Source organism: Cololabis saira, chromosome 22 (genome assembly GCF_033807715.1).
Source record: "Cololabis saira isolate AMF1-May2022 chromosome 22, fColSai1.1, whole genome shotgun sequence".
In the NCBI taxonomy this organism is placed as follows: domain Eukaryota; kingdom Metazoa; phylum Chordata; class Actinopteri; order Beloniformes; family Belonidae; genus Cololabis; species Cololabis saira.
The window spans coordinates 25237882-25248618 of NC_084608.1; the positions used below are offsets into that span (position 1 = coordinate 25237882).

General features: G+C 43.4%; 1 protein-coding gene across 5 annotated transcripts in view; it reads left to right on the forward strand.

Moving 5' to 3' along the window:
- The window catches only part of LOC133422972 (disco-interacting protein 2 homolog C-like), a 76198-nt gene that overhangs the window by 47970 nt on the left and 17491 nt on the right, over window positions 1–10737 (forward strand). For all 5 annotated transcript variants that reach the window (XM_061713040.1, XM_061713044.1, XM_061713042.1 and 2 more), the window contains 4 exons: window positions 14–153; window positions 5498–5634; window positions 5859–6067; window positions 7401–7515. In XM_061713040.1, coding sequence (XP_061569024.1) covers window positions 14–153; window positions 5498–5634; window positions 5859–6067; window positions 7401–7515 — 601 coding nt within the window. The remainder of the gene's footprint in view (window positions 1–13; window positions 154–5497; window positions 5635–5858; window positions 6068–7400; window positions 7516–10737) is intronic.

The following is a 10737-nucleotide window of genomic DNA, read 5'->3' on the forward strand; positions in this document are numbered from 1 at the left end:
GTCTCCCGTTCAGACCCGTGGAGGACAGCAGCCAGCCTCCGGGTCGGGGGGTGCTGTCCATGCAGGGCCTCACCTACGGGGTGGTCAGGGTGGACACGGAGGAGCGGCTGTCCGTGCTCACCGTGCAGGACGTGGGCACCGTCACCCCCGGAGGTAAACCCGCGCTCACATGACCAATGCTTAGTTGCTCGCTTGTTTACTGGAGGTCGTAGGTGGGACATGTGATCCAGGTGGATCCCCGGGTCCTTTATTGCTGCGCTTCTTCCTCCACCTGTACTGAAAACAGGCCTCAAACAACCACAGAGTAACCACAATCCTGGGAAAATGAGCTCTGAGTTGCTGGGACTCGGTCCGTAGAGGATGCTGACTGACTGACAGATCCTAGATCAGCTTAAGTGAACGGCACTAATGAGACGTAGTAGCTTTTGTTTCCATCCAGCTGTGCACCAGGTTACCAGCGCTTTTAAACCTGAGCGTTTTTAACCTTGTCGCCCTGTGATGGACCGAGACGACAAATCAGAGCACAACAGAGGATTTACAAAAAGATTCTTTAACATTTATTTGCAAAAAAAATCAATAAAGGAACACAAAGGAACTTTTGGACTCAAAATCAACATTTAAAAAAACCAACCATAAAACAGCCCTGCTAGAAATAAGTCTAATATTCCTAATTCTAGTCAAATTTGTCTTATTATGAGCAAAAATATCTCAGCCATTGGACAGATTTTCTTGACTAGAACTCTTAAAACCAGCAAAATAGTATGAAAATAGTCTTATTATTTCTTGAAACAAGGCTTTTTAACTTTCTAAGAAATTAGTTTTTGCAGTGTGGGAAACTGAAACACAAACTGACACATGAGGGAGACATATATGTATGTATATATATATATATATATATATATATATATATATATATATATATATATATATCCATCCTGGCTGATCAGGCCATTTTCACACAAACGGGGGGAAACAGAGTGAATACAGTACTAAACAGTAACCAATGTGGAAATAATCTAAACTACCAAACTCTCCAAATAATGGAAAAAACACACAAAACAACCAAAATAGGAAACCTAAACTCTCCTGTACAAATATAGTGAATTAGTCCACTTAGGCTCTTTTGAACAAATTTTCAGCAGCTGGGATTCTTTTCAACAGACCTGGCAACCCCCCCTTCACTGCAGCCTCTCCAGAACTGGCAACCCAAAGAAAGATGTATCACTTAAAGAATAATAACCAAATCAACAAGGTGACAAAATAAATTAATCACCTAAATGTTGGCACCCAATCAGTTAACTATTGCCTAAACATGTTAATAATAAAGATGAAATATACAAAACAATTAAGTGTATACCTAAAGTATTTCTGAATTTAATGAAACCTCTACAGCGTTGGGGTTGGTTTATGCTCAATTCAAAAAGCTCTGATTACAGACCTCCTCAAAAAGACCATATTTTCAGTATTTCAGGGTGTTTTAATAAGCCGCTGTTTCCCTCCGAACCTCTGAACCGGCTCTGCTCAGACTTTGACGGCCGAGCAGCCAGATGTTGCTCTGGTGGAGCTCGTAAAGACCAAGGACTGGGAAAAAAAAGTCAATAAAATGTGGCAAAAGCAATAAAAGTAGCCAAACATGATTCCACATGAATGATAATGAATAATAATGACCGATGTCGGCCCTCGGTCGGGTCACGTTAGATTGGTTATCGGGGCGTGGAAAGTGAGTGGCCTCTCATGTTTGTCAATGTCCGATTCCTGGAGCTCCCTCGCTGATCGAGACGGGTCGGGCTTCAAATTATCCAAAGCCTTCATCGACAACCACAAAAACCATATAAAATTTTAATCTATCCTTCTCAGCGGAGGGGTGGAGCCCGCCTGGGCGACCTCGGACAGTGATGGAGATGATGAAAAGCTCTTTAGGTCTGACTGAAGCCTCCATGAACACCTGTAATGACTTGTTAGGGCCATATTAACGGCTAGTTTGGCCTGTTTATCACAACAAAGAGCTGTTGACAGCAGTTGTTTGTCATAGCCATCATTATATTGATTAATGATCCGCTCTCCAAAGCGGAGCTGCTGAGTCTTTCTGGCTCCTCCCAACTCTCTGGAGGTGTGGAGACGGAGGGGGGGGTCACAGGGAGGCGACAGAGAGAGGTGCTACGATGCTGTTACACATCACACCCCTGATCTGCAAACATCGTGGTGTTGAGTGAGAATGAAAGAAGACGAGTGGAGCTCAGTTTACAGGTTTATGGTGAGATCTTTGGGTGTTTGATCCTCCGCAGGTGAGATTCAGGTCACTATGAGGTTTCTGTTTTAAATCTTAATTTGGAAGATTGAAGGTCAAATTCAGAGACCCATGTTTAAATAATAAGTTTTACTCTTCATCGCCGCTGTCTTACACGCCACAACAAACCTTCATATAGTCGGTGAATAAAGTTACTTTCGTCAAGGAAAATTATGACTAAATATCGTCGTCAACGAACCTTTATCACCTGAGGAAAACGAGACGCAACGAATATGTTGGTCATGTGATGATAACGATAATTAAATATATAATGCAATATCGTAGACGAATTAAAACGAGACTAACATGTAGATTACAAAATAAAAACTCTGCTAAAAGGTGCCGAAACAAGACGAAATGTTCCAACAAAGATCCTTAATGTCCATGTTTTCAGTAGTTTTCTCTGGTTTAGTTCTGCTGCTGGGTGACGTCACGTCCTCAATCCCAGTCGCTGCAGCGGGGAATCAGATCCAGAAGATGCAGCTGCAGGTTAGAGTCAATTAAAAACAAAGTTACATAGAGAAACGCAGGGATCTTCTCTGGGGCTGGGAGAAGAAGAAGAACCATCTTTGGATACACTTTCCTACATAGACGTGGAAAAGAAAACCCAATGTGTCGTTGAAAAAGAAAAAGATGGGGAGAAATGCGGAAGAATAAATACGTTGTAAACTCAAATTAGAGTCTTCTGTATCTGGAATGAATGTATTCTTGAGTCTATAAAGTAACAATGATATAATAATAAGATAACCTTGTTTGAATTGTAAAATGGATTTGGCTAAATACAATCTTTGACTAAAACTAGACTCAAATGGTCCTGGACAATTCTGACTAAAATAAGACTAAATTGCCCAGACTTTTAGTCGACTGAAACTTGACACGACTAAAAGGAGAATGAACGTGACTAAAACTAATAAAAACTAAAATGATAGCTTGATCCAAAGACTAGACTAAAACTAAAATTGAAACCGGCTGACAGAAACAACACTATCGGTGGCAAATCTGGTGAAATGGGTCCATTCACGGGCAGTTTTCATCGGTATAGAACGTACCGAACCAGTTGTGACGGGACGGTCTTTAAGCGACGAGTCAAACCGGAGCATCAACTATTCAGAGCAACAAACACGGCTGCAGAACTGCTCCCTAACGCGTTGGATCAACACGTTTTTGACTGCAGAACCGACCGTTTTTCTGCTGCACCGCAGCCCACTTATCTTTTTTTCTCTTTTTTAACAACTCTCCATTCATATTAAGGATTAGCACCAACATTTAAGGTCCTTAAAGTTGCATATTAATGCATTTTGATGGGCTTCCTCATTCGTTAGTAGCATCCCCCCTTAGAAATCAAATCTCAATCCAGAGAAAACAGTTCACCAAGATAGTTCACCAAGGCCAGTTTATGCAAACAAAGAAAGAAACTGAAGTTGGGCCTTTATTGATATATATTTTAGCAGAAAAATAAAATAAAAACATGGAGTTGTTGCAGTTTAAACACAAATGTGATCGTTACGGTCTTTGCACATCAGAATTCCAATTACTCAATCCTAAAGTTCCCATCTTTGTCAAGACGGATGTATTCATATGAAAAGCACTTGAAAAATATCCAAATATGGTTTCCAATCTGCTTTAAGACTTTAATATTGTATATTTAAAATGCCTGGGGATAGATGTATCAGAGTACAGCGTTTAAATAACGAGCACAGAACCTCCCACGGGGAATATAAAACAACAGCCTGAATCTTAATTATAAAGTAAGCTCGTGTTGAGTTAATGATCTGACTGAATGTCAATCAGATGTGATTTAGTGAAGGTGGGTGTCTCTGAGCTCATAGAGGAGGATGAAACGCCGGCGGCCTCTGAATCTCCATCACCGCCGCTCCTCAGCTCCTGGCGGCCCCTCGTGGTCGTGCTGGGAATTACACCTGCAGTCATGGGAGCGGAGGAACTAACCTGACCCGTGTTTGCCTGATTATTCAGCATGAGGTTTAAATACCGTTTCCCGGGTGACCGGATTCACACCAGCAGCCTTTCAGACGTCATTCTGTGTAAACGTGCAGTAAAATCTCTCTATTGTAAATACAGTGAGAGTCATTTCCTGCTTCTGTTTATCACCCAGGTACAGTTAACCTGGATCTTTATCAGGACAGACGCAAGCAGACGTCATATTTACCTGGAAAAGTAAATGCAGTTTTGTGTGAGGTAGTGTTGTTTTTGTCAGCCTGTTTCAATTCTAGTTTTAGTCTAGTTTTTGGGTCAAGCTATCATTTTAGTTTTTATTAGTTTTAGTCACGTTCATTCTCCTTTTATTCGTGTCAAGTTCTGGACACGGGTACGCCGGCTGCAGCCATCTCCACATCCACCACATCCACCTATGACACAGCTTCTACGCTGCAGATTTCAGACGATGCAGATTCTAACTTACCGTAAAACTTCCAATAATGTCCAAGTCCCAATTATCCTCTGGGTGTATAGTGTTGTTTTTGTCAGATATCATCAGATATCTTCGTGTTGTTTCTGTCAGCCTGTTTCAATTCTAGTTTTAGTCTATTCTTTGGGTCAAGCTATCATTTTAGTTTTTATTAGTTTTAGTCACCTTCATCCTCCTTTTAGTCGTGTCAAGTTTCAGTCGACTAAAAGTCTGAGAATTTTAGTCTTATTTTAGTCAGAATTTTCCAGGACCATTTTAGTCTAGTTTTAGTCAGATTGTATTTAGCCAAACCCATTTTACAATTCAAACAAGGTTATCTTATTATTATATTATTGTTACCTTATAGACTCAAGAATACATTCATTCCAGATACAGAAGACTCGAGTCTAAATCGAGTTTACAACATGTTTATTTTTCCACATTTCTCTCCATCTTTTTCTTTTTCGACAACACATTGGGTTTTCTTTTCCACATCTGTGTAGGAAAGTGTATCCAAAGATCTAAATACTAATCTTTTTCAAAGACTAAACCAGAGGAAACTACTTAAAAAATGTATAAATGATGAAGAGTTTTTATTTTGTAATCTACATTTTAGTCTTGTTTTTATTCCTCTACGATATTGCATTATATATTTAATTATCCTTATCGTCACATGACCAGCATTTTTGTTGCGTCTCGTCTCGTTTTCCTCAGGTGATAAAGGTTTGTTGATGACGATATTAGTCATAATTTTCATTGCCGACAGCAGCTTTATTGTGAGGAGAGCTGACCGTCTCCCCCCCCAGGTCTGGTGTGTGTGGTGAAGCCTGAAGGCGTCCCTCAGCTTTGCCAGACCGATGAGATCGGAGAGCTCTGCGTCTGCTCCATCGCCACCGGCACGTCCTACTACGGCCTGACGGGGATGACCAAGAACACGTTTGAGGTGAGCTGACCCTGAAGAGCCAAGAGGAGATAAAGGCTTGTTAAAGGTTTTTCAAAATAAAATAAAGTAGAACCAGGTGAGTGAAAGCCGTTGTGCCACCGGGGTCGGTCCCGACGGTACCGGTGTGAGTCGACGTTAAAACACTGAACCATCTGAGAGATTTCAGCTCCGGTTCCTGGCCGGTTGCCGTGACAACATGCAGCTGACCGCCCGTGTGCCTGCAGGTCTACCCGGTGAGCTCCGGCGGGGGTCTGGTCAGCGAGTACGCCTTCGTGCGGACCGGCCTGCTGGGCTTCATCGGCCCCGGGGGCCTCGTCTTCATCACCGGCAAGATGGACGGGCTGATCATGGTGAGCGGCCGGCGGCACAACGCCGACGACATCGTCGCCACGGCGCTGGCGGTGGAGCCCATGAAGTTCGTGTACCGGGGACGGTGAGTCATCCATCCATCCATCCATCCATCCATCCATCCATCCATCCATCCATCCATCCATCCATCCATCCATCCATCCATCCATGCATCCAGGTGATGACCAAGCAACATCCTCCTAAATGCTGACAGCTTATGTTTCAGTATTTGCACGTTTGTCCCTCTGGTTTTTATTACTTCTCATTCTGCTTCAGATTATTGCTTTTCTGCGGTGCTTCAATAATAATATGAGCAGAGCTGCAGGTGTGTTGTCTGATGTGTAATCTTCCTCCACTCGTGCGTGCTCTGAATCTGGCTGTTCAGTTCCTCTCTGAAGTGTGCTATGTTATTGAGACCGGCTGAATTTGTGACAATTTATTGCTCTGACTGGAAGCGTTTGGGGAGATTTAATTGCTCTGGAGTTGAAAACAGCTGCACAACAAGTGAAAAGGGTGAATAGGTAAAGAAATACTGCATTTTTAAAAGAGTTTAATGCTAAGTGCCGCATTTGAAAGCAGGAAACACAGGATGAGGGTGGAAGTCGTTAGATAAACGGGCTAACATCCCAGTCCAGGCTCCAGCTTCATCCATCACCATCGTTTACTTATCGAATCAGACGTTTCTCCTGTCAAACACATCCAACAAATTAGTCGTGTCGCCAGTTAATTGCAAGTGGCTGCTGCCAAAGTTGTGGGTTGACATCCCTCCTCTGCTCACACGAAGCTGACGCTGGGATTTTGTACATTTAGCCGGGACCTTCATAGCGGCTATCAGCTGAATTAACTCTGGGATTTGGAGATAAAGGAAGCGAGAACCAGTGAGGATAACAAAAGAAAGTTGGCTTGTGAGTGGTGTCATGTGACCATCAGAGGATGCAGAGAGACGGCAGGTCTGACGGATCTGCAGCCGCCTCTGGACCTCCGTTTGGTCACATGACATGAAGAAACCGACAGAAGCTGCAGCACGATCCAACTGATACACGTGCAGCGTGTTTGAGATGATACAGAAATGTACATTTGTTATTAAAATGCCAGGATCTGAAAAGATGGTGTAGGAGTTTCAGGAATGACCCGTGAGCCGTGGTCAGACGAGATAAGGGGATACGTCTTTATTTAAGGACGTTTAAGGGCGCCGGCAGCAGAAGATGAGGTGAAATTTTGGACTCACTTAATAAAAAGCAGAGAGACAGAAAACAGCAGACACAGAGGAGGAGGACAGGAGTTGAACCTGGACCTGCTTGGATGTGGATCAATAGCTTCTGTATTAACAATTAAACACTTGAATTGAATATTTGGGGGGAAGAAAATGCAAAAAAAACAGGTGAAAACATTCATATCTCCGTCCTCCGCGGCTGCAGGATAGCAGTGTTCTCCGTGACGGTGCTGAGGGACGAGAGGATCGTGGTGGTGGCCGAGCAGAGACCCGACTCCACGGAGGAGGACAGCTTCCAGTGGATGAGCCGCGTGCTGCAGGTACTTGTCTCTTTACAACCCGTCTGGGACTTTAGAAAAACTGGCTCGTCGACTGGCTGAATGGGTTGCCATAGCAACAGTCCATCGATTGCTGTAGCATTACTTCATCACTGACTCTCACATGGAGACATCATGAGCGGTGATGTGGGATCATGTCTGATCAGACTGATGCTGCAGTAGGATTAAAGTATTAACATTTTAGTTTTAATCATTAAACAGCTGAGCAGTTTTGGACGTTTGTAAACCTTCGACCATCAAAACGTGATGTTTTGATGTGACCTGTGTGTGATGTTTTCTTTTATCAATGAACCACAGGTGGGGAACAGCAGGTTTATTCACAGCATCTGCATTTAGACAAAGGACAGTAGACAGTGACGTCATCTAGTGTGGACAAAACACATTCTCCTTCTCTTGGAAAATCTTCCATTACTTTTCTTAACCAAAATGGTTACGGTACATTTTTGAAAACCTATATTCTTCTATACAATACATTCACATGGATCATATAGTGGATTTGAAATAAAAGGGATGAAACAAAACAGATACTGTCTCATTCTAGTTTATCAAGATGACATAAAATAAAAACTTAAACACTGGACTGTTACCCTTTTTCTATTATTTGTCAATTCACTTCACAAAACAAGGCAAGAAATGGCACTTTAACAACAGAGTATCTTATGTAAACACCAGAAAACAACATATTAACATACCTGCATTTAGAATAGGGACAGTAGAAAGTGACGTCATCTGGTGTGGACAAAACGCATTCTCATTCTGGAAACACGGCACCAACACACAAAAAAATTATAATAATATACAACTAAAAGAAAGCCAGCCTAAATTTTATACACATTTCACAGGATTTAACCTGAACCTATTGAATGAATGAATGAATGAATGAATGAATGAATGAATGAATGAATGAATGAATGAATGAATGAATGATGGAATGGTTTATTTCAGTTACATTATCGATATGCAACTTAACTTGTGTGCATGTAACCGACAAATCGTTAATATTCATATTTACACTAATCAGTTTCACACAATAAACAATAACACATAAGCTCTGTGTAACCGAAAAAGGAATAGGCTGAAGCCGAAGCTTATTTTTGCCGATCCTGCACCTTCCAAAAGATAACCCAGTTTATCAGTAATACAAAAGAAAAGAAAGAAAAGAAAATTTACTCTAAATCGCTCTGCATAATTACATTGTATTCAAATCATTTTGCATTGTAATCCTTAATTCATTTGTTTTTCAATATTTAAAAAAAAAAATCAACAGATCTACATAATTTCAGTTCATCACAAAGTCCATTCCATAATTTGACTCCCAAAAATGAAACACATCTGTATTTAACATTAGTCCTCACATAACATGTTTCAAAGACCGATAGCCTTCTTAAATTATAATTTGTTTCTTTTATAATTTGTATAATTTGTTTATCTAAAGAAATGTTGAAAACAAGTAGGATGGCTTTTATTCTTAAATGGAAATAATATTTCTAATGTTTTTAGATAAACAATATCTATGAATTTTAATGTGCCTGATTCTATGAATAATTTAATAGTAGTATCGCGATAAGAAACTTTATTTATTATTCTTATAACTCGACCTATGGAGTGAAATTGTGGAACAGCTGGAGTTAAAACAAAGTCAAAACATATCACAATTTAAAAAAAGATACAAAGAAACATTTTATTCAAAATACAGATGCGAATAAACATGTAGATATGTACATTTATTAATATATGTAGATATATAAATGTATATTTAAATATAGATATGTTATATGTAGGTATGTATATAGATATATTGAGTTGTATTATACATACAGTATTTATATATATATAAATATATACTCACTCACTCATCACTCATCTTCTCCCGCTTTATCCGTTACCGGGTCGCGGGGGCAGCAGCCTCAGCAGGGATGCCCAGACTTCCTTCACCCCAGACACTTCCTCCAGCTCTTCCGGGGGGAGTCCGAGGCGTTCCCAGGCCAGCCGAGAGACATAGTCTCTCCAGCGTGTCCTGGGTCTTCCCCGGGGTCTCCTCCCGGTGGGACATGCCTGGAACACCTCCCTAGGGAGGCGTCCAGGAGGCATCCGGTACAGATGCCCAAGCCACCTCAGCTAACTCCTCTCAATGTGGAGGAGCAGCGGCTCGACTCCGAGCTCCTCCCGGGTGACCGAACTCCTCACCCTATCTCTAAGGGAGCGTCCAGCCACCCTGCGGAGGAAACTCATCTCGGCCGCTTGTATCCGCGATCTCGTCCTTTCGGTCACTACCCAAAGTTCATGACCATAGGTGAGGGTAGGGGCGTAGATTGACCGGTAAATCGAGAGCTTAGCCTTTCGACTCAGCTCCCTCTTCACCACGACAGTCCAGTACATCGACCGCATTACTGCGGACGCTGCACCGATCCGTCTGTCAATCTCCCGCTCCATCGTTCCCTCACTCGTGAACAAGATCCCGAGATACTTGAACTCCTCCACCTGAGGCAGGACTTCTCCACCCACCCGGAGAAGGCATGCCACCCGGTTTTCCGGTCGAGAACCATGGCCTCGGTCTTGGAGGTGCTGATTCTCATCCCTGCCGCGTCGCACTCGGCCGCAATATATAATATATATAAATATATATATCTTTATTAATATCTCTATTAATAAATAGAGGACTGGGAAGCTGCTGCTGGTCGTGGTGCTTGTGCATGTGTGTCCTGGGTGTGAGGTTCCGGTGGATTAAATAAAGGGTTCTGCACTTAACTCTGTGTCCTCTCTATCCTGTCGGTCGGGCCCCGTAGCACTCACCCTGCTCTGGTGCTGGTGTGTCCCAGACCGCCTCCTCAGTAACGCCGCCCTGCTCCAGCTGCTGGTCCGCCTCCACCTCCGCAGCCCCCTCCGACTCCGCCGGCGACCTGCGACCTGCAGCTACTGCCTCCCGGCCGGTCGGCTGCAGCCCCGCCAGCGCTGCTGCGGCAAACCTCAGGCGTGGTGCCGGGGTGGGTCGCTCCGGGGACCCCGCCGCCTCGGGAGCCGCCGCTTGGCGGCCCGCAGCTTCTGCCTCCAGGCCTCTCAGCTGCGGCGCCGCCAGCTCCTCCCGCGCTGCTGCAGCGAACCTCCGGCGCGGCGCAGGGGTGGGTCGCTCTGCGGCCACGAGCGCTTCCAGCCTCGCCAGCTGCTGCTCGCCCTGGTCACGGAGCAGGGCGGCCAGGTCCGCCA